At 37.3% G+C, this 23,343-nt stretch overlaps 2 protein-coding genes across 2 annotated transcripts; both read right to left on the bottom strand.

Annotated features, from left to right (window-relative positions):
* Nucleotides 1-2,473: 2,473 nt before the first annotated feature.
* adprm (ADP-ribose/CDP-alcohol diphosphatase, manganese-dependent) lies at nt 2,474-10,402 on the bottom strand. The gene is made up of 3 exons (XM_038304320.1): nt 9,674-10,402; nt 4,372-4,491; nt 2,474-3,188 (listed from the first exon to the last, which is right to left on the bottom strand). The coding sequence occupies exons 1-3, from the start codon at nt 10,239-10,241 to the stop codon at nt 2,896-2,898; spliced, it is 981 nt and encodes a 326-aa protein (XP_038160248.1). The 5' UTR covers nt 10,242-10,402; the 3' UTR covers nt 2,474-2,895.
* Nucleotides 10,403-16,463: 6,061 nt separating this feature from the next.
* LOC119796031 (calsequestrin-2-like) lies at nt 16,464-19,958 on the bottom strand. The gene is made up of 2 exons (XM_038304355.1): nt 19,850-19,958; nt 16,464-17,050 (listed from the first exon to the last, which is right to left on the bottom strand). The coding sequence occupies exons 1-2, from the start codon at nt 19,896-19,898 to the stop codon at nt 16,587-16,589; spliced, it is 513 nt and encodes a 170-aa protein (XP_038160283.1). The 5' UTR covers nt 19,899-19,958; the 3' UTR covers nt 16,464-16,586.
* Nucleotides 19,959-23,343: the final 3,385 nt, after the last annotated feature.

Below are 23,343 nucleotides of genomic sequence, written 5' to 3' on the forward strand. Positions count from 1 at the left end.
AGCCTAATATTTAAAAGTTTCACTACCTCTGTACCTTCTGGTTTATTGTACAAAATAAAATTAAAAAAAACAAACACTTGGTTCTCACAAATTTCTCATACAGTGTTTTTCTCAAAGTTGAATTATCAGCATCTCAGCAGATTGTGCAAGTTGAATCATGGTGTCTAAAAGTCAAGAATAGACTTGCATAGTTTATCAGACAGACCTTATCAGGTTTTACAGTCTCGGTGAACTGTAATAAGACAGCTACAAAACAACATCCATAATTCCCTCACAATCCAAACTTTGTCAGATACATCAGTGTCTGATGAACAATTCATTTTGCCACTTATGGTTCTGGATGAACTATAAAAAATTTTGTACCAAAGAAAAATCTACTGCTTTACAAAATATGTTCAGATAAAACTTAGACATTTGTTTTCCTTTTTTATACAGATAGTGTATGCATTTCCATTTCTCAAAGTGCAGCAATGATCAAATGTAAACATCATGGGAGAAAAAAACATGGGGCAAAAAAATGCATTGATGTGGTCAGTTTGATGCAGAGTTTGTGACATGATTTAGAGTTTTCTCAATGGTTCCGCAGTCTGATGGCAGTGGGGAAGAAGCTGTTGCAGAACCTGCTGGTCCTGCATTGAATGCTGCAAAGCCTCTTCCCAGAGGGTAGCAGGGAGAACAGGCCATTGCTGGGGGTGTTAAAGGTTTAATAATGACACGCAGCTCTGGAATGAAATGTCTTTATTGGAGGGAAGAGGAGCCCCGATGATCCTCCCTGCTGTTCTTACCACTCTTCTCAGTCTGCGGCGCTGCAGCCTCTTCATTATACAGTGAGACAGTTGGTCTCACTGGTCGCTCACCATGGTGCTTCTTTATACAACACAACTTATGGGCTGACTGTGTTACATATTTATAATAACGAGAAAACATAGTGATGCAGACATTAAAGTACTAAACCCCATCACTTAGGAAAGTCTCCACATCCATTTATTCTGGAATGTAACAAAAAAAATCTTCATCTCCTTGGATGAAATTGGTAAATACAGAAACATACTCAAGGTTTATACAGGAATTAGTAACTCTAATTTAATGCTCTTTTATTGCTCTTAGAAATTAATTTTAATGCCATCAACAAATACCCATGACTCTCATCCACATATATATATATATATATATACACCGGTATATAAAACACAGCAAAATCTTTTGTCATATATACCATTGACAGGCTGCATCTATGTTCCAAATTCCTCGTTTTCCAGCCACTTTTGGAAATTTGCATTTTCCCATTCTCTAGCTTTTTCTCCACCTCAAGCTTCTTTTCCGAACATACGGCTTTACGATCAACAGGAAGTAGTTCCATGCATACACACAGAACCAGTTATATATGATGTAATATATCTGCTCAGGACCCAGAGTGAAGGCTGTGGGGGTCAAACCGGGTACTTGCAACCTTCCCAGAGCCCAAGCTCGCTGCTCTAACCACTAGGTCACACTCCCCACTAATTAACTCATTCATTTAGCAATATTTGTTTTGATTAGTAGTTTAATTTAGAAAAAAAATGTCACAAACACCAATGAATGTCTTGCACGAAAAACAGATATTTATTGCAAATTTTAAATGCATTGTTAATGACAGAAACTTGCAAAACAAAATCTCTCTCAATTCAACTCAATACCATTAACGTACAGTTCACTGGTCGGTTAATCTGTTGACACATTTTTCAATCAATAAACTCTCAATCTTACAGCAGTTTTTTTCTTTTTACTATTTTTTTTTTTTTTTAACCAGGAGAGGCCATACCAGACACCAAGTGGGGGATCGCAAGCTGGTTTTCACAATTATGGTGATGTAATGCCTATTTGGTATATAAACGCTTCTTTAAATATCAATTACAATGTAAAATAAACCATTAAATAGTTAAATGTCCCAATGAAAATAAAAAAATGCTGAAAAAAATGTCCTTTTTCAAAGAAAAAATATATTTCAACCTAAAAAAGAAATACTTCATATTAATAACAAATTTACGTAATTATATGTGTGTTTAGGGGATTAACAGTCCTTTAATTTGGGATTTTTGGGGTCACGAAGTGAAATGTTTGTAACCTTTGAGGAGCTTTTCCTAGGATATATTTACAGACCTAATTTTTTTTTTAATCTTAAATACATATAGTATTCACATTTTGTAGAATTTCAGCTCAATCACTCCTCTAAGCTACTAATTCTGTATATTAAAGGTTATATAATCTTGACTCCCGTTAACAAATATTTAAATGCTACATTAGTTGATGTTTTCAAACAATGATCAATCAGTTCAATTCAGTTTTAGCCCTCTAGAAGAGTTGTGAATACAAATAAATTAAAGTGCATGGAAATCTCCCACATGACCTGAATGCATCATCATTCAACTGGACACTTGCTAAAAAAAGTGCATACAGCAAACTTTATATTAAGGCTTTAATTAGTGCCTTTTCAAGGGTAAATTATAAGAGATTTGAATTCAAGTCCAAAAAGGGCAATTTATTCTAAATTATTCATCTTAAAGAGTTAAAATGCAGAATAAGACCGTTGGGATAAAAGCAAACAGTTTCAATCGTCGTAGAAACTTTCATTGCTTTGAACTTTTTTTTATAAATAAATATACACATTTAATTTTAACTTAATTTATAATTATTTAAATTTTAAAAATTCTGAAATTATTATGATAAAAATAATAACTGTAACCACCTTTAGGCGGTGGAGCAGCAGCAGCACATTGTTAATGAACATGTTGTCATCTTCAGTGCGTTTCAATACATTTCTCCCAATAAAGTGACGCGGAAAACGTGCAGAATCTTTCGAAACGGTTTATCTCATCATGTGACCACTGCCTTTTTTCACACGGAGTCACGGTGCTATCAGGAAAACAAGAACACCTGATCCGCGATCCTGCCGCTCCCCGTCAGCACCATCCTGTCTGTGTAGACGGAGACGATGGCGTATGCGTCGCTGTCGGGAGGCGTTTCAATCACCCCGTCCACCGTTAGGTGGTGAACGCCGGTGTCTTTATCCAGGCAGTAGCCGCCGTCGTGGGCGTGGCCAGCCATGTAACACACCACGCTGCTGTGGGAGCGAAGAACAGCCAGGAGGTCATCGTAGTTCCACGCCAGACATACGGCATCGGTGGAGTCGGGGTGGATCGGAAGGTGACCTTTAAACGGAAAATAAACCTGTTAGCTCCTGCAGCTTGATTCTGTCAGCTTTTTCAGACTCATTAAATAAAAAAAAGTGGCAGCAGTTGGAGTTCTGGTACTAGGATTAGATCCCCTTTACAGCTATAACCCTCAGTGGAAATATATAACCCCAGGATAACACTGCCACCACTGTGTATCACACTAAGGTTTCTCCAGAAATAGCACTTTGATTTCGGGACAGATGGACCCAGTATTCAAGGTGAGACAGTCAGTGAGAAAGTTCAAAACATCTTTAAAACAAAAACGAATAGACAGAACTGAATCCCGGGGCGACTGCAGGGGTGGGACGCAACCCGTCACTGAGCCTGGTTTAACAGTTCAGTCCATTCTGTGCGTGGAAGGCAGGATCCATCTGATGGACTAGAAATATCCTGTCCAGAGGTCATGCAGAGAAACTAGTCCATGCATTTGTTCATCAATCTGCTTCATTCTATCTCTATTCTCTCACTCTGCAGAATCTGTTAGTTTAATCTCTAACGTTCTGCTCTCTCTGCTTTTTCTCATAGTAGCTTCGTCTGTTCCTGTTTGGCTGTGAATCCATCCTGGAGAGAAATATCAGCTGTGCTGCTGTCATCAACACCTTTGTTTATAGACGTTGGAGATCGGCCTGTTTTTCCAGTGTAGTCCTGTCTCTCTGACTGTGACTGAGTGGATGAGCTCTCTTCGTCCTCTGGCATGGGAGCTGGCTCAGAGCTCGTCTGCCTGGCTGTGTGTTTCCTGGACGGGGCCGCCTTTTACAGCTGCTTTTTCTATCTCTGCTCCTGTCTCCTTGAACCCCAGTCGGCTTCAGCAGATGGCCCCGCACATTGAGCCTGGTTCTGCTGGAGGTTTCTTCCTGTTAAAAGGGAGTTTTTCCTCTCCACTGTCGCTACAAGCATGCTTAGTGTGAGGGATTGCCTTCGAGTCAATGAGTCGAAGCAATCAACTGGTTTTCCTTAGATAGAAAACTTTGAATCAGTCTGACATGTGTTGTGAATTGGCGCTATAGAAATAAACTGAATTGAATTGAAACTTGAATTAAAGCAGACAAACAATATGGCAGAGCTGAAAAAGGTGCAGATATCAACGGCGTAGCTTGTCAGAGGCGTGCTCCATAGGACAAAAGGCATGTGCACAGTCTAGAAACAGGTTTTCACTTACTGACAATAATGACTCTTTCCTTCTTTTCATCGGCCACAGACAGAACAGACTCCAGCCAGTCAAGCTGATCCTGACTGAACCCGCCGTTGAACATCGTGAAGCGACTGAGATGCTTCAACTCTGCAACGAGAAAAGCAAAACTCACAGAGACGGGAACTAATATAAGGTTGTCATAATTACGTTCGTGCAGCTCCTTCTAATATGTTAATAAAAACCCACTTTTAACCCAAAGTTTCTGCAGAGAATCTTGTTAATAACCTCGTTATAAATCCAGTTGTTCCGTGAACATTTAGACGTTTCTTTGAGAAGCATCATTAAGACCAAGCGACAGCATATCAGGGAGAAAGCTGTGGAGCAGTTTGAAGCAGATTAAAGTTATGCACTAATAAGCAACCTTTTAAAATGCCACTGAGCTCTGTTCAAACCTGAAAGGCCAACTTCAATAGAGAGAGAACATATTTGAGACAAACAAGCTGCTATCCATCCGACCTGACAGAGCTTGATTTTGCAAAGAAGCATTTCCAGCTCTAGATTTGTAAAGCTGATAGAGGCACACCTTAAAAAAAAAGCCTTGCAGCTGTAATCTTAGGCAGGTTGAGCACAACAACTGATCTTTTATCTTCCACTAAATAAAATCTAAAACGTTAACTGTAATTTGACACTATATGAACATTTCTGAGGTTTCAATAGTTTTAAGAGGATAGATATTACTCTCTTAGCAAAAATAAATGATCAGCGCTGGGATCTGTATGAGTGTTTAATGTGAAATGATCCAACATAACGTATTTAGGCTATAAACTCCATATACATTAATATGTAGGCGCCCTATTGGACGCTGCCAGAGATAAGTCATAGTTAAGGCAGATTTTCTACGGGTAAACTGTCCATCTATTTACAAAGGTTTTAACGGCGTTATCACTCCCGGAAGAACGATCCGTCCTGCGCATGCACCAACAGATATACATCCGGGTGTCCATACATAATGTAATTATGGTACTAAAACTACTTATTTCTATCCTTGACTCACTAAAGAATACTAATACACATCTTTAACAAATGCTTTATGACTTCTGTGAGACAATTTTTATGCTTTTTTACATTTTCTTCATTAAACTGCTTCTCTAACGTCATCATCATTAGAGCAGTCCGGCAAAATATGGTTAAACTATGTTTATCTGCATTTTTGTTGTTTCTTTCTTTAGATTATGCACTATATAGCATAAGGTTAAAACGAAAAACATAAAACTTAAAAACACTATATTTATGTTTAAATCCAAATCCGAAAAAGTTAGCTCCCGGAAGTAGCGTAGGATCCCATTTCCGGTGATGATCGGGCAGAGACGAGTGATAAAACAGAAAGGATTTTAAGGCATTTATTTTCTCAGGAAACACATTGTTAACCTTTAACACATTATACTTTTTGGGGAGGGAAAAACGGGTCGCCCTTGATTTTATTTTGTTTAAAAGACCTAAATGACATTTTCCGATCTCCAAAAATTTTTTAAATTTTAATGTAAATTTTTTTGTTATTGTTATCTTGTTTAGATTTTTTTAGTCAAATCGTAGTGAATGGTAAATTTATGTTGTGTCTAACTAAGTGTTTTTGTGCTGATAAGTTATTCTTCTTCTTCCAAAACGGAGATCTGAAATTTATTTTTATTTCAGATATCTTAAAGTAATGGCCCGATACACAAGAATGGGGAAAAGTGATGTCATTTATACTAGTAAGAATTATATTTAGATATCTGAAATGTTTATTTTAGATAGGAAGGATACTATTACATTTATGAAATACATATCCGTTCAAGTAAATATATGTTAAAACGGCCACTTAATATAAGTAAATATTTGTAGATATCTAAAATTTAGTTCTTACTAGTAAAAATGTGATTCTTGAGTACTTACAAATGCATTTCTACTGGTAGAAATATAATTAGTGATATCTTAAATACAATACTGATAAGGAATATTGTTATTGTGCCGAGGTAAAATGCTTTAGTGCTATCTATGATAGAAATATGACTAGTCAGCCTGCTTACTCTATGTTAAAACGGAGCCCCATTATTTATTTAGAAGTTTCTAAAACTGCATTATGGATAGACATTGGAATTCAGATATCTGGAATCCTTATTTAACTAGTCATAAAATAAGTAGTGGATATCTGTAATGACATTTCTACAAGCAGAAATAGATTTTTGAGGTGAAGAATTGGATTTGTAGAATGCTTATTCATTTTTTATATCTGAAATTGTCCTTATTACTAGCCTTAACTATATTATGGAGAGGTGATATTACAGTCCATCCTCGTCAGAATTCAGTTTTAGATAGGAAGAATGTAATTGTAGATATCTGTAAGTAAAAGCCCAATACACATGAATGGGAAACGTGACCTCATTTGTACTAGTAGGAATTACATTTAATATATATGAAATATTGATTTTAGTTAGGAAGAATGTTATTTCAGATATCAAAGATGTTAATTATGACTAGGGAGAAATCCATTTGAAACATCTGGATTCAGTCAACTAATAAATGTCAAAACAGCCTGCCATACACAATGACAAGGGATCTATTGATGTCTTTGGACAAAAGTTAAATGTTTCTTATTTTCCACAATGTCTAGAAAACTTGTTTCCATCACAGCTGGTTCCAAACAGTGCATGTTATAATTGACCACTATAATTATATAGCCACACAATTGTAGTTAACTATAGAAAAAGAAATTTTAGAATAATTCCATACATCAAAAGGTTAAGTTATAATGGTTGAAGAGACTAATAGATCTGGTCTCTTTTAGAAACTCTTGTCACAATAGTATTGTTTTAGTATTACAGAGCAAAAAAAGATCGAAATAAATAAAAGTGTTCTTAAAATAAGCGTACTTGCTCTTAATTCAAACAAATAAAACGTTTTTTGTTTTTTTTTCATTTTACAATTAGCTATGAGGCACTTAGTACTCAGGGTTGATATTTTTCTTCTTCTTCTTTTAAATGTAAATCATTAAATTCCATCCAAGGGACAAAACATTTGATTCGAGAAAAAAAAATTTTTTTTTGCAGTGTATGTTCTTGGGGCCATAACAGGGGCCAGGACCTGCTCTACAGGGGTGCTGGCCCCTGCTGGTCCCTGTCTAGAATCGTTCTGTCAAAAATGTCAACAATAACTAATAAAAGGTTTGCGGCTTTTAGTGAAAGAGCCTTTACAATCACAGCAGCTCAGGAGTGGAACTCTGTCCCTCAGAACATCAGAGAACCAACAACATGAACACTTTTCCAAAGCAGCTAAAAAACTGCTTCATAACACATCAGTCATATCAGCATTAATTGATTGTCTTCCATTAACAGACCAAGCTGCCACTTGTGTCTCTGCGGTGTGTGTATATATATATATATATATATATATATATATATATATATATATATATATATATATATATATATATATATATATATTTTTTTTTTTTTTTTATTTTATTTTTTTTTTTTTTTCCCAAGGCTGCACTTTTAAAGAAGCTGAAATTATCCGGAGAGCTGTTCCAAACGAAATTTCCTTTGACAAATGACAAATAAATCTGTCTAAGTCTAAGTATATATATATATACAGGTGCTGGTCATAAAATTAGAATATCATGAAAAAGTAGATTGATTTCAGTAATTCCATTTAAAAAGTGAAACTTGTATATTATATTCATACATTACATACAAACTCATATATTTCAGATGTTTATTTTGTTTAATTTTGATGATTACAAATGACAACAAATGAAAATCTCAAATTCATCATATCAGAAAATTAGAATATTACTGAAGACCAATAAAAACAAAGGATTTATAGAAATGTTGGCCAACTGAAAAGTATGAAAATGAAAAGTATGCGCATGTACAGCACTCAGTATTTAGTTGGGCCTCCTTTGGCCTGTATTACTGCAGCAATGCGGCGTGGCATGGAGTCGATCAGTCTGTGGCACTGCTCAGGTGTTATGATAGCCCAGGTTGCTCTAATAGTGGCTTTTAGCTCTTCTGAATTGTTGGGTCTGGTGTATTGCATCTTCTTCTTCACAATACCCCATAGATTTTCTATGGGGTTAAGGTCAGGAGAGTTTGCTGGCCAATTAAGAACAGGGATACCATGGTCCTTCAACCAGGTACTGGTAGCTTTGGCACTGTGTGCAGGTGCCAAGTCCTGTTGGAAAATGAAATCTGCATCTCCAAAAAGTTGGTCAGCTGCAGGAAGCATGAAGTGCTCTAAAACTTCCTGGTATGTGGCTGCGTTGACCCTGGACCTCAGAAAACACAATGGACCAACACCAGCAGATGACATGGCACCCCAAACCATCACTGACTGTGGAAACTTTACACTGGACTTCAAGCAACGTGGATGAAGTGCCTCTCTTCTTTTCCTCCAGACTCTGGGACCTTGATTTCCAAAGGAAATGCAAAATTTACTTTCATCAGAGAACATGACTTTGGACCACTCACCAGCAGTCCAGTCCTGTTTCTCTTTAGACGCTTCTGACGCTGTCTGTGGTTCAAGAGTGGCTTGACACAAGGAATGCGACAGCAGAAACCCATGTCTTTCATACGTCTGTGTGTGGTGGTTCTTGAAGCACTCACTCCAGCTGCAGTCCACTCTTTGTGAATCTCCCCCACATTTTTGAATGGGTTTTGTTTCACAATCCTCTCCAGGGTGCGGTTATCTCTCTTGCTTGTACACTTTTTTCGACCACATCTTTTCCTTCCCTTCGCCTCTCTATTAATGTGCTTGGACACTGAGCTCTGTGAACAGCCAGCCTCTTTAGCGATGACCTTTTGTGTCTTGCCCTCCTTGTGCAAGGTGTCGATGGTCGTCTTTTGGACAACTGTCAAGTCAGCAGTCTTCCCCATGATTGTGTAGCCTATAGAACTAGACTGAAAGACCATTTAAAGGCTTTTGCAGGTGGTTTGAGTTAATTAGCTGATTAGAGTGTGGCACCAGGGGCCATCAATTTTGAACCTTTTCACAATATTCTAATTTTCTGATATGATGAATTTGAGATTTTCATTTGTTGTCATTTGTAATCATCAAAATTAAACAAAATAAACATCTGAAATATATGAGTTTGTATGTAATGTATGAATATAATATACAAGTTTCACTTTTTAAATGGAATTACTGAAATCAATCTACTTTTTCATGATATTCTAATTTTATGACCAGCACCTGTATATATATATATATATATATAATTTTATTTTTTTTTCTTATACAAAAAATAAATCTAAAAAGGCTTTTTATTGCCATTAGAGTATTTTCGCAGTAATACCTGGAGGACAGTTGAGGTCCTGGTTTTTGTTGTGCAGCTTAATGAGGTCCATGGCTGCATTATAGTGCAGACTGGAGCCCTGTCTGCCCAGCAGGCTCACATCATAGGAATCCAGGAGCACAAACCTGAACCCAGGGAAGGGGCTGAACTGGTAGGCGTAGATGTCCTCCCGGACCGGGCTTCCTGTCGGGCTCCGCTCCGCGTAGGAGCTGCTGTCCAGCGGGGACTTCATCAGTTCGCTCCTGCTGAAGTTATAGAACTCATGGTTTCCCCACACGTGATGCACCTTGGCGGGGAAGGAGGCGAACTCCCGCAGCACCGCGTCCAGCGCCGCCTGCGAGGCGCCCCGCGGTTTGTTGAAGCCGTCTATCAGGTCACCGAGCTGGAGGACGAAGTCAGGCTTAACCGCCGATAAGGACCAGCCGCTCAGAGCGTTCCTCAGCAGCTGCAGGCTGCTCCGGTAGTAGCGCCTCCTCGTGCGGGAGAAGTTAAATCCATCGTCAATGTCCGCGTACTGAACGTCAGTTATCACCCCGAATGTGAAGAGCGGCGGCGGACTGAGCTCCATCGCTGAGTTTGGTTTCCACTGAGCGGAAAGGAGGAACCGTTTCCACCGAGGGACAGAAAACACCAACCTGGGAACTACCGTCTTTATTACCGTTTACATTCCGTCCTGTTACCGAATCATTGGCGTGTTATGACAGCTTTAGTAACACCGAACCGGAAACAGTAATACTACTTCCGGTAGACATATCCTTCAAAATAAAAGCAGGGAAATTTAACCGTGGTGAAATCAGAAAAGAAAAGCTGGTTTATTATGCACTGTTTAGAAAATAGGAAAGTAGATATGTAAATTTCTTTTTTTATTATTGTTATTATTGTTTTGTTTTTTTGTCAGACAGATACAGAAGAGCTTTTTCTTTTTTTGTGTCTTCCCTACACAAATAATCACAAAACAAGACGATAATAACAACAGTAATATAAAAAAAGAAAAAAGCAGTCCAGCAACAATGTAAATAACAGGCCAGACCTACAACATATAACATAAATCACAAAAAAACACTAAAACACCCTAAAAAGTCTATTATAGCAAGCCTGTTCCTGTATCTAATAAAATATAAGTACCGTAGAAGGAAACATCCTTACATGTCCAGCTAGTAATGGGCCCCACACCTCATTAAATATGTCTTTCCCCCAGCCACCCTATAGGGGCCCGTTCATAGCTGGCTATTGAACTTAGAACCTGTATCCACTCCTTAAACGTGGACCGGTGGGAGATTTCCAGTGGCGTTAAGTTATCCTGCACCCTGTTGTCACAGCTAAACAGAACAAAGATTTCTGATGTTTTCACATTTCAATGTTATCTGGATGTAATAATGATAAACATAATGCAGGGTTTTTGACCAAATGTGAGATTTGGAAGCTAACTTGGGTGTATTACTTGAAAATGAAAGGTTATGCAGGAGATTTTTTTTTTGTCATTTGCCTGTTTTACCAATTTTAACTTTGCAATTTTCTGTGAAATATATGGACAATTGTCAGTTTCTAAGAGAAAACAGACAAGTTAACATACAGTAAAGCAAACTAAACTAGTGGTGCACAACTTTTTTTTTTTTGGGATTGTCGGATTGATACTCAACGCTGCACACACACCTGCAGAGGCAACTGGTTTAAGTAATTTAAGAAAAGAAAACTATAGATATATATGTTAGGTTTATTATTTATGTGCTTTGTTTCTTTGTTAGCCAGATAGATAGAGTAGAAGACCTTCCTTCACATGGTGGATGTCACTGTGTGTATGGAGGCCATCTAATCAGGACAGCCTTCGTGTCTTTAAAAATAAACAGGATATGGACACATCTTGGAGCCGGACAGTTTTGTAGAATTAATGTTCTCCATGGTTTAGAAGGAGGATGGAAGATATCTTTGAGAGCTTATTACCGTTGGTTATTTAGAATATTGTTATAAAAGGTTTATTACTCCTTGTTTCCAATGATATGACTAAATTAAATATTTGTTGATTCTTTGTCATTATTTAAATGTGAAAAATGTCTGCGGTTAAGGTATATGGATTTTTAAAATATTTCGAATGCCTATTTTCCTTTCTTGGTGGAGTTTTTGTGGATTTTTATGTGTAAGTGCCAATTAGTTTTTGTTAATAATTAACAAAGTTTCTTGTATTTGTGCATAATCTAGCTCAGTTTATTTGATTTTATTGTTTGATATCTGTTATGAGATTATGTTTTTTGGTTATTTAGTCAGTTTCCTTTGTTTTTGGTTATTTATTATTAATTTGGGTGAATAGGTAAGTAAATAGGCAGTCAATGGTAGGACCAGCATGCAAATTACTTGATCATTTCTAATAATTTGGCTTTGGACTTTTCTATGTTTTTAAAAACTAACAATGCATCAGCTGCAAATAATGCATAACGGTGTTGTTGATGCCCAGTTGTTATGCCTGTTTCATTCTAGTGAGTTCTTATGGTTATTGCTAATGGTTAAATAGCTTTAATAAACAGCAAATGAGGAAAAGCATCCCCTTAACTGGATCCTTTTTTATTTTGATATATTTTTTTTTAGAAATATTACAATCACTCTAAACTTGACTATGATAGAAATTTCCATTTGATAAAATATTCACCAAAACCACAACACTTAAAAACCTCAAACAGAAATAAATGCTCCACTCTGTAAATGTCTTATTCAGCATCTGATGACAGTAGAACCACTGAATCCATGTCCTGTTTTTATATTCATCATATTTAGAAGTCTAACATTATGAAAATTTATAAACTGTTTGTCTTTAAGGATACAATTTGTTAATTTGATAGAGAATACAATAATATTTTATACCACACTTTAAATTGGGGTTGCTGTCAGTAGATAAAAAAAATAAATGAGTTTGTTTTTAGTACTTTGTGAACTAAGCTGATTTCATGTATTTTATGATGGATGTGTTTCAAATAAGGAGACTGGATTTAGTTCAATATAAAAAAATAAAAGAATGCTGCCATCTACTGGCCACTCAGCATTACTACATAAACTCCAAGACAAAAAGCTCAGACTTTTTATTTGACTGACTGAGCTTTCAAGGTACTTCACTGCTCCTGGATTCAAAGGAAAAACCAAGAGAGAATTTTAGAACTAAGGCTAACACAGCATTTCTTTTACAAGAGACATAAAAGAAGGATTCAAATTAATTCCCATTATCAACTAAAAAAATCAAAGAAGTTTAAAAACCTAATTGCAAACTCTAATATACACCAACAAGGGAAGGATTTTTAATGCAATTTAAAGTAAAATAAAAATTGAATGACATAGAAGTTGTTAGATCAGGTCAAGTGATTATTTAGAAACATTTTTTATTTAACTTCCACTAATGTATTAATATGAGCGGAGCTTCATTCCCAAGGACCTCATGGAAATCTGGTCTGTTTTTAGTGATTTATTTGGAAAATAAGATGTTTGAATTCATGTTCTTGTTTATTGTGATCAGCAGAGATTTACTTTTAAATGTTTTTGACATCTATTAATTTTCATCCTCCCCTCTGTGCAAACCTATACATTTTTTCTGGAATGGCCACTGATGAACAACGACCCCCAACCTGTTTAGTATGGTTTGTTACAGAGTGCAATTAGAGTTTGATTTTGGCTCCACTAACTTGAGTTGTTTTATGCTTTCCTGTCCTTTTTATAGAGCTAACTGGCCGCCTCTAACAACATTTTCTGGAACTGCCACTGATGAAAAACAACCACAAACTTTATAGACCTAATTTGTTCAGATGCTGCAAGATGACCAGAACAATTGTTCTGTTTACATGAGAAACAATAATAACCACAAATATGCTAAAGAGCTGCACTATAGTAATATTAAAACTCTTGCTCAAGTTTACTTCAGTTTGTTTATTTATAAAGAACCAATTTAAAACCACTTATTTCAAGAAAAATTTACAAAAATCAAACCTTTATTATAGTAATAATAAATAACAGATGAAGATAGAATGACAGGAATCCTTTAACAGAACCAGACCCAGTAGGCAGGATTTGATATAATTCAATTTAAAAAAAATAAAAACAAGTCACAGCTAATATGATATCAAGGCAATTTACATGAGAGCTTTAAAACAGAAACATGTAACAGAATTCAACACAAACACAGAATGAAATTCAACAATAAACATCAAGTTAGATCCTATTTACAGCATAATGAAGACAAATTCAGTGTATTATGGCGAAACATATTCAATCCAGGGAAGCTCAGCCAATCTTCCATCAGTCCCTCCTCCTGAGCAATGAAGTGGTGACAGTAGAGAGGAAAACTAGCTTTAAGCAGGAAGGATCCTCCAACAGAACCCGGCTCCATGTCAGCGCCCATCTACTGCAGCCGAGCGAGTCTTTAACAGGACAGCAGACGTCCAACAGACACAGAGGAGCCGGTCCAAGGAGCAGCTGACCATCTCTGAAAAAGAAGAACAGGAGTTAGTGAGAGAACACGCTGGTCTGTGACATTTAACACAGAAACACTGGGAGAGGTGGAACTTTAACCAAGAGAAGAGGAAAACACACAGGGAGAAGCTAAAGCTAACAGCAGTGATAACTGTAGACAATGGATGCTTGGAGAAAATGCCTGAAAACGCTGCATTTGTTGGAGTCTACAGTCGGTTTCATCAGGGTCGTTTCTCTGCTTTAATAAGTTCTAAAAACCCTTCAGAGATCAACCAGGGGAAATTCTCCCATATTGGATTAGAAGCTGCTTCTGAACTGTTTATCTGTGGTCTAATGGAAAAGTCAGAACTTCTGGTTCTGGTAAAGTTTTGGTAAAAGAGATGAAAATTTAGATGAACATCCATTCATGATGGAAAGATAAGGATTAAAGGTTAGACCACCTTGATGGGATGGTTTTGGCTTTTGAATCTATTTGTTCTGGATCTGTTTTTATTGTCATCACCAATACTGATGAACATCTGGAAGCAATAAAGGTTCTTTACCTTCTTTCTGGGTGGAGCAGACTGATGGTTTAGCTGCGGGGTCGTCGACGTTTTTCATTCCAGGACTCCAGAATGTTGGAGAGACGAGCAGAGGAGCCATGTTTCTCCTCCTTGGTGGTCTGTGTTCTCCATCCTCTGCTTGAGCTCCTTCATCAATGAAAGCAAAGCGTCCTCAGAGTCTGAAACTGTCTGCATGTGATTCCTCTCTAGTCTAACAACCAACATACCTTCAAACACATGTGGATGGAGTCTGTTCCATGGAGATCCGACTGTTAGAACGCTGCTTCCATATTGAACCTGCTTTCCCTGTAAAAAAAAAAAAAAGAGGCTAAATTAATCTACAGAATTTCCTCGACACAAATTTTAAAGTTGAGTTTTCTGTTGTCGTGTTAATAAAGGCTTACTCCAGGTGTTTTCCTCTGTGTCGTCCTCAGGTGGGGACTAGGAGGCTCCTCAGCATCCTGGAGGTCCCGGTTCCTCACAGGAGTTCTGCTTTTGGACGTCCACAGAGTCTGAAGATAAATGAAAAACTAAGTGAGGCCACCTGAAATGTTGACTTTATATTTAAATGATGGATCATTGTTGCTCCTTACTGAACATGCTCTCACTGTTTACTGCTCCTCTGGTTTGGTCGCCGTAGATCTCATCAGCATCTTCTGACAGCCCAAAGCTTGTAGCGGCTCGGTCCGACATGGGATTCAGAAAACACAGAAGAGATCCACTGTGGTCAGAACTGGCCTAGATCATATGGAGAGTATGTCTGCAGAGGGTTCTTTCACCAACTGACCAGAGGAACATCTAGAACTAGATCAACTCACAGCTGAAAGCGGGTTCTAACAATCGGCGTCACTCACAACCCGCATCCTTACATCAGTCCTGTCCTCTGCCTCAAACTGCTCTGAAATCAACTAGTCCCTCCAAGCATCGTCTTTACCTTCTCACCATCATCCCAGAGAACAGTTCAACTGATGACCTTAACAAGCTGTGTCACTGTTCTATTCTAGATCCAGTTGGTCTCCAGCAGCATTAAGTTTTCCTCATCTCCACTTTTAGAACTTTAGATTCTTAGTTTGCCTTCCTGTGTTTTTGTCCTCAGCAGCGATGTCTCACTCCTTAGAGGTTTTGATGTGTCCCCAGCAGCGATGTCTCACTCCTTAGAGGTTTTGATGTGTCCCCAGCAGCGATGTCTCACTCCTTAGAGGTTTTGATGTGTCCCCAGCAGCGATGTCTCACTCCTTAGAGGTTTTGATGTGTCCTCAGCAGCGATGTCTCACTCCTTAGAGGTTTTGATGTGTCCCCAGCAGCGATGTCCAGCTGTTGCCTCAGTTTGATTTGCCTCCTTGTGCTTCGCCTGTTTTCAACCAGGATTTATGTTTTTGTCCTTTTCTTTATGTTTTCCATTTGCCTCCATTCTGTTTTAGTTCTTGTAAAACCTTGTTCTTAAATCAACCCTTGGATTGTTTGGTTTGCCTTCTGTTACCTAGGAGATGGTCCAGCTCTGTCATTAGACGTAGAGCATGTTAGATTATTTCTGCTTTAACCAGCTCTCATGTTTCACAGCTTTTATAAATTGTAGCACGTCTCCAGTCTCTGCTCTGATGTCTGTGCTTAAGGAAAATTCTTAAGATCTAAAACTTAAATTAACATCTAGCAGCAGGGTAAAGAAAAGCCACGGTGCTAGATGCTACCTGAGATATCCATAGACCTGCCAGATATAAAACCAATCAATAAATAACATCTACATGTGATCTTTCACCCTTTCCACCTCCAATCAACCTCAAATCACCAAGAATATACATCTAACTCCTTCTGCAAGATGATCCAAAGCAAGATGGTAAAATGTTTGGTTCTTCTGCTTAAGCTTTAGCTTCTCTTCATTTTGAGAAGCTGCTGAAGGAGTTAAAGGAAGATTCTTGATGAAATTCCTATTCCCTCCCACGACCAAACATCTTCGCAGGGGGCTCCTCTTCATCTTCGTCTTCCTCTCTTGTCCTCCTCCTGGAGACAGAGCCGGTCCCTGGAAGTTGGTGGTCTTCTTCGCCCTGTGGTGGAAGGTGGTCATCGTCGTCTTCATCGTCATTGTCTTCGTCGTCCTCGTCTTCATCATCTTCGTCGTCATCGTCTTCTGTCTCAGAGCTATCGCAGAGACCATACATGGAGCCTTCACTAGACCCATCAAGAGACTCACCATTAAAAGGCCAACCAACCTCATGATAATCCCCTATCCTGTCATACACCGAAAACCCAGGTACAATCTCTGCACCATCCGCGGTAAAATCTTCCTCATAGTCTTTGGAGGAAAGTTCTATCCTGATAAGAAAAGGGAAATCAACCTGATCCGTCATCAGGATGCAGAGCTCCAGGGGAGGATCAGATGGAAGCGGGGCGTCTGGAGCAAAGAGGAAAAAAAATCATTAGACCAGGAACATTAATTAAGGAACAATAAATCACAAAACTCAATGCTTTATTTTAGGTTGCTGGCTGTGCCTGTGTGAGTTAGTCAGGTCTAAGTAGATTTAATAAATACGAACATCAATCTGTGAGCTAAAACTAATTAAAAAAACATCTAATCATTGCTAGTGGTTTGGTTAGTGTTAAAAGAAAAGTTTAAGTCGTTCTAAAAAAACACATACATACAAAAATACACACAAGTATTTATATATTTCTATATATCTGAGTTTATGATCCTCAGCATCAGTGGGAGGAGCATTTTTCTGATTTCACCGTCACAATGAGGAGTGATCGTTGTAAAGGGAGGACATTTTGCTCGTCCTCACCAGCTATTTTTGCTGACGGCTAATTTAAGAACAAGAAACTACAATATCCTTTAAATCACAAGACCAACATTAAATTGTTAATTTATTTTAAATTCAAATCTTTGATTTACTGGTTAATGGGGTTTAGATTTTTATTTCAGGATGTTAACAATAAATAAATTCTCTCTAAATGGTCCATTTTATTTCGATTACGCTCTCTACAATTACACTAAACTCCCACTAGGGGGCACGCGTCCCTCTTTGGGAACTGCTGACTAGAGACTGACATTTTTTCGGGAATCCCATGGGTCACGGGATTCCCGTGGGATTCCCGTGGGATGGGAGTCAGTATTAGTAACGATCACGGGATTGGGACGGTACAGGATTAAACATTAACGGGAGCAGACGGGAGCAGGAGCAAACCAATAGTAACTTCCGCTCTGAGTTTTTCACCCGCGCTCAAAAACAACAAGAATGGGAGTGGTGCAGGAGCGGGAGTCATTCTGAATGGGAGCGGGATGGGAGTAATTTCACCAGGAGTGGGATGGGACAGGATTTAGATTTCTACTCTGGCCCGGGATCGGGACGGGACACCATTTTTTTCTGTGGGAGTGGGACGGGACAGGAGTGAAAATCCACTCCCGTGTCAGTCTCTACTGCTGACCCAGACTATTCATTTGGATTGGTTCAGATTAAAGGACGTTTTAAACTGTAAACAAAAATTTTTTTTTTTATTCTTTATCGGGAAAAAAAAGTTTCACTGGGTGATTTGGTAATATAATCATGAATCTTTGAGGTTAATTAACTATAAGCAGAAAATTGTCCTAATTAACAGAAATTAAGGCTTAAAAACATCAGGCTTTAAATTTCAGATCTATAATTTCTCAGAATCAGAACCTCAGCTTATCAGACCCCTTCCTCAATGCATCCTAGAGTAGAAATAAAGACTTTTATTAACACATAGAAAGCCCAGAGCAGAAATGGAAATTAGCAAACTATTCAGAAGAATTTTGTTCTTTTTCTAAAACCTCTAAGAAAGGGTCCTATACAGAACCTTTAATGGTTTAGGCGAAACCCTCCAGTGTTGAATGTTTTGAAGATCTAGAAAATGAGTCCTCAATGAACAAATTGTATTGATTAAAAATTAAGAAATAGCTCAGAAATATGTTAAAATAATAAATTGTTCTAAATTGATGTTTTAATTCTACCTTCTCCCTATAAACATATCATCCTCCTTTCTAAACTCTTGATTAAACATTCATTCTCTATTTTTTTCCTCACACAGTTAGCAATGGCAGCACTTATAATAAACTTACTCAACTTCTAAACATGTTACAGCCCAAAAATGTAAATTATCTCATTTTTATTTCACAATAATTTTAAGCCTTATAGTTGTTTATTGTTGTATCGATAGACCATACTTGTTCTTTGACAGAAGGGGCCAGACGCCACCTTGTTTTTAAAGGATTGGAAACCAAATTCACCAAAAATGACCCTTTGAAACCAGAAACTTTAAAATAAAAAACATTTTTATCACCTTTGGCCTTCCATTAAATTAAAAAATATATGCTACCTTAAAAAAGCCTTAAAGTTGTTATTTGCATGTGTCCATGGAGACCAAAATGTCTACCACAGCATCTTTTAAAAAGCTACCCTTTCAAGTACCAATGTATGTAACAATATTTAGTTTATCCTAAAACAATTTATTTTGTATTTTTTAACCATTTCCACATGAACTTAATCAAAAATTATATTCTTAAACCAAAATATGTTTTTGTTTTATATCATTTCATCTCTGTTATCATTCCTCCTATTTCCAACCAATAAAACATCTATTTAATACATATTACCCCTTAAAAACTTTTTTAAAACACTGATAAAAAACTTAATTCCTAAAAACATTTACTAAACTAAACAACTTGAGAATCTTCATCTCTTCTTTTTTCCAGTTGTTTATCAGGTTTAAATTCAGTCGACTTCCAAAATACTAAAAATGATAACTTTTTTATTAAATGGAAAAAAGAAACAGTTTGGCTTGATAATATATTATGTTAGATGTCCTTCAAATATATTTGAATATTTATTGAATGTAATTTTACCAACATATCCATATAGAGCTAAATGCATTTTTTAAAAATCATAGTTTTTCATAGTTTTCGCCATCTAGTTTTCAAACATTTCACATCTAATTCAACAAAGGTGTTTCTCTCAAACAGAAATAAGAGTTATTTTCAAATCATTAAATCACTGTTAACATTCCTGACGAATTCAGTCGACTAAAAACATTTAATCTCTGAGATGTCAAAGATGCTACATGCTAACCTAGCTTAGCAGCTAGCTTAGCATGTAGCCAACTCCATGAAAAAAACATCAAATTAATCATTTTTTACCTAACATTTTTTTCATTAACATAGCAAAAGAGTGACATAAACCTTCCAGGTGATGTCCCGACAAGTTGTTCTCCTCTGGTGCGTTGCTCATCTTTAGCAGGTTAGCAAACCACAGACTGCAGCAAGTTCAAGCGTCAAGGTCCAAGTTAGAAATGAACGGTTAGAGATAGGCGCTCCGTGTCCATGACAACCGATGGGCCTGCGCATGCGCGCGTGTTTGAGAGCTTGCTAATTGCAGCAGCTAATTAGCCAAACAAAGCAGTTTTTTTTTTGTTTTTTGTTTTTTTTTTACAATACTATAGTTTCATCCACAGCTAAACGGGAGTTCAGTCAAAGTTCGCATTTAAAGAGGCAAAAGAGCGGGTTCTAAAGCTCACTGCTCACTTTCTAAGGTTTTCTGCCATAGTTTGAAATAGTGTACAATAAACCTGAATCTGAATTTGGAAATAAATTTTATTCTGAATGAGAGAAGTGCTTTTTTCCGTTCGCCATTATGATTATAGCCCAAATACAAACAACAGAGTATAAGGGCCAGGCTAGAGATTTTTTTAAGAATAAAGTCCTAATATTATGAGAATAAAGTTGAAAAATAACAAAAATGAAGCCATTATACCAACCAGCATATCATTTTAGACAGATTTATTTTGTCATTCCGTTAACACAAGTGTAAAACAAAAAGAAATGTTTTTAAGAACAGCTTTCTAGACAATTTTTAAGTGCAGCCTTGAAAACAGTAAAAAATAATAATAATATTAATATAATATTAACATATGACTGTATGTATAGTTCTAACATTTCAGGTTTTTTTTTATTAAATATAATAAATATAATAAAATACCATGAAAGAACCCATTTTACATAACATTAAGCAGTTAATGGGCGTAGATTTGATTTCAACTTTGTTAGGGACACTATTGGTCTTCAGTTTCATTGCTCTGATGTCAATGGTCCTTTGCAAAAACATGCATGCTCTTTTTTATACTTAATGTGAGCATCAGCACACATTTTGTTTAAAGAGAACCGCAGCATTTCTTGCTACATTAATACAAATTTTATAAGCACTGCACACACTAGATGCAGTTTATCAATGTTTAATGCATCACTGACAGCAACTAAGACAGTGCCTATTTAACCAAATATAGTCTAAATTTGTGGATTTATCCTGTGTTTTCTTTTGAATATATAGAAATCTGCAGAGGTAAACCCCACTCTTATTTTATTTTATCTGTTCTTTTTTATTTAATGTTCTGCTGTTTTGAATGTTTTAAAAGCAGTCTTATTTATTTTCAACCATTTTGTCTGATTAAAAGATTAAGAACCAATAAAATATCAGAATGATGAGGAGTATCCATAAGAGTAGGAGTATTGATAAATTCTTAATGATAACCATCCCTAACAGTTGCTGTTTTCAGATGCATCTGAGATACATCTTAAAACAATTTATTTCCCCCCCCCCAATCATCACAGCGAATAAAGCAAAGCTGCTCCCTCGCTGCCTGTAGAGATCGACAAAATGCGTCAGATGAGCTTGCACACATTTCAAAGTGCACTAGTTTCTAAGATGACACATTGGTGTGAATGCACCATCGCTCCTTTTTTAGTACCAGTTCTGAAAAAGGAATAATGGAAACATTTTGAATGTAGCTGAGCTGAGTGGAGCCGGTGTGAAAGAGGCATTAATGTTTGTTAATTCAGTTATGTTGAAGCAGGGATGCTCCTAAAAAATGAAACAATTCAGGACATGGAATCTCATCATAATGAAACCATCTGCATATTTTTGCTCCATTTGGATACTAGAGTACATCTAATATAAAGTCCTTGGCAAATCCTTGGCTTTCTTTGGTAGCAGCTAAACCAGCTGACATGTTCTGGACTGTAGGAACTAGGGTTGTCAAAAGTATCGATACTCAAAAAAGTATTGATACTGAAATGTTGTATCCGGATACAATACTCATTTTTAAAAGTATCGATACAGTGCTACCACCAGCGGCACCTAAGCAGTCATTCATCTAAAGTGCAGAATAGAGGACAATGCACTTTCAGAACACTGTGTGATTGAATAATTCTGTGCAATTTTCAGTTTCAGACTTTTTTTTGTAACAAGTGCAGCTGCTGAGAATTATTTATGTTTCTTAACTGGTTTGGCTAGTGTCATTGTGATGTGTGCAAAGCATAGCCAAGGAAGGAACAATAATTTTAATTTATAAGTTTTTTATCAAGCTTGCTTAATATTGTGCACAGCATACAACCTTTATTGTATTTTATGTATTAATGAAAATATTTCTGTAGAATTTTGGAGTCTTTTTTTTATCCTTATGGTATCGAAAATGGTATTGAGTATCGAATATTTTCCTTAGTATCGGTATCGAGTTGAAAAGTTTAGTATCGTAAAAACTTTAGTAGGAACCAGGCTCTGCTCTGTTACTCACATTGTTGGAGACCTGCCTGTAGGGAAACCTTCTCCTTCTTCTTCTTGTAGGCAGCATGCTGGTTCAGGTCGTAGTCTGCATCCATCTGCAGAAAGAGGTAATTGTTAAAGCTGATTTCTGCAATAGCACTTTGGGAGGAAAAGAAAAAGTGATTACTCACGGTGAAATCGTCACCCTCCCAGTGAGGTCCAGAGACTCCTCTTCATTATATTCACCCTGCTTTTCTTCCCGTGTCAGGGTATCAGGGCTCTGAAAATGCAAAAGAACTTCTAAAGTACAGACAACACAGCAGATTCACTACAGTAAACTAAAATTTGAAAAAGAAAGCAGCGGCTCACCGTCCAGCTCATCAACACTATTGTCACGGAACTGAGGCTTTTCCTCCTCCTCTTCACCATAGTATTAATCGCCAGTAAACCCCTGCTGAAATAATGTTTCAGAAATATAAAAAAGCTTCTTGTTTTTCATTTTCAAAGGGGCTACGTTGTCCAAGTTTCAATTCAATTCCGTTTATTTCTATAGCGCCAATTCACAACACAAGTCATCTCAAGGCACTTTACAGTTCACCAGATCATCCAGTCAGATTGATTCAAAGTTTTCTATCTAAGAAAAACCAGTTGATTGCATCGACTCATTAACTCAAATGCAATCCCTCACATTAAGCACGCTTGTAGCGACAGTGGAGAGGAAAAACTCCCTTTGAAGAGGTAGAAACCTCCAGCAGAACCAGGCTCAGTGTGAGCGGCCCTCTGCTGAGGCCGACTGGGGTTCAAGGAGACAGAAGCAGAGATACAAAAAGCAGCTGAAAAAGGCGGCCACGTCCAGGAAACACACAGCCAGGCAGACGAGCTTCGAGCCAGCTCCCATGTCAGAGGATGAAGAGAGCACATCCAGCCAGTCGCGGTCAGAGAAACAGGAGTACACTGGAAAACAGGCTGAGCTCCAGCATCTATAAACAAGGGTGTTGATGGAAGCAGCACAGCCACAGTCAAAGGCAGTACACAGAGAACTAGCAACCCAATCAACAAAAGCATCAACCTGTAAAGGGGAATTAGTACTCCTCTGACTATGATTGGTTTATCACTGGAAGGTGAGGCAGCGTCTTAT

The sequence above is a fragment of the Cyprinodon tularosa genome, unplaced genomic scaffold, assembly GCF_016077235.1.
Source record: "Cyprinodon tularosa strain WSP-4 unplaced genomic scaffold, ASM1607723v1 ctg531, whole genome shotgun sequence".
NCBI lineage: Eukaryota > Metazoa > Chordata > Actinopteri > Cyprinodontiformes > Cyprinodontidae > Cyprinodon > Cyprinodon tularosa.

Coding starts and splice junctions, on each gene's coding strand:
- adprm (XM_038304320.1), bottom strand. CDS start 10,241: ATGGAGCTCAGTCCGCCGCCGCTCTTCACATTCGGGGTGATAACTGAC. Junction 4,492..9,673: donor GGACCTCAACTGTCCTCCAG/GTATTACTGCGA, acceptor TTCTCGTTGCAG/AGTTGAAGCATCTCAGTCGC. Junction 3,189..4,371: donor GGAAAGAGTCATTATTGTCA/GTAAGTGAAAAC, acceptor TTCCGTTTAAAG/GTCACCTTCCGATCCACCCC.
- LOC119796031 (XM_038304355.1), bottom strand. CDS start 19,898: ATGAGCAACGCACCAGAGGAGAACAACTTGTCGGGACATCACCTGGAA. Junction 17,051..19,849: donor GTCGGGACATCACCTGGAAG/GTTTATGTCACT, acceptor TCTTTGCTCCAG/ACGCCCCGCTTCCATCTGAT.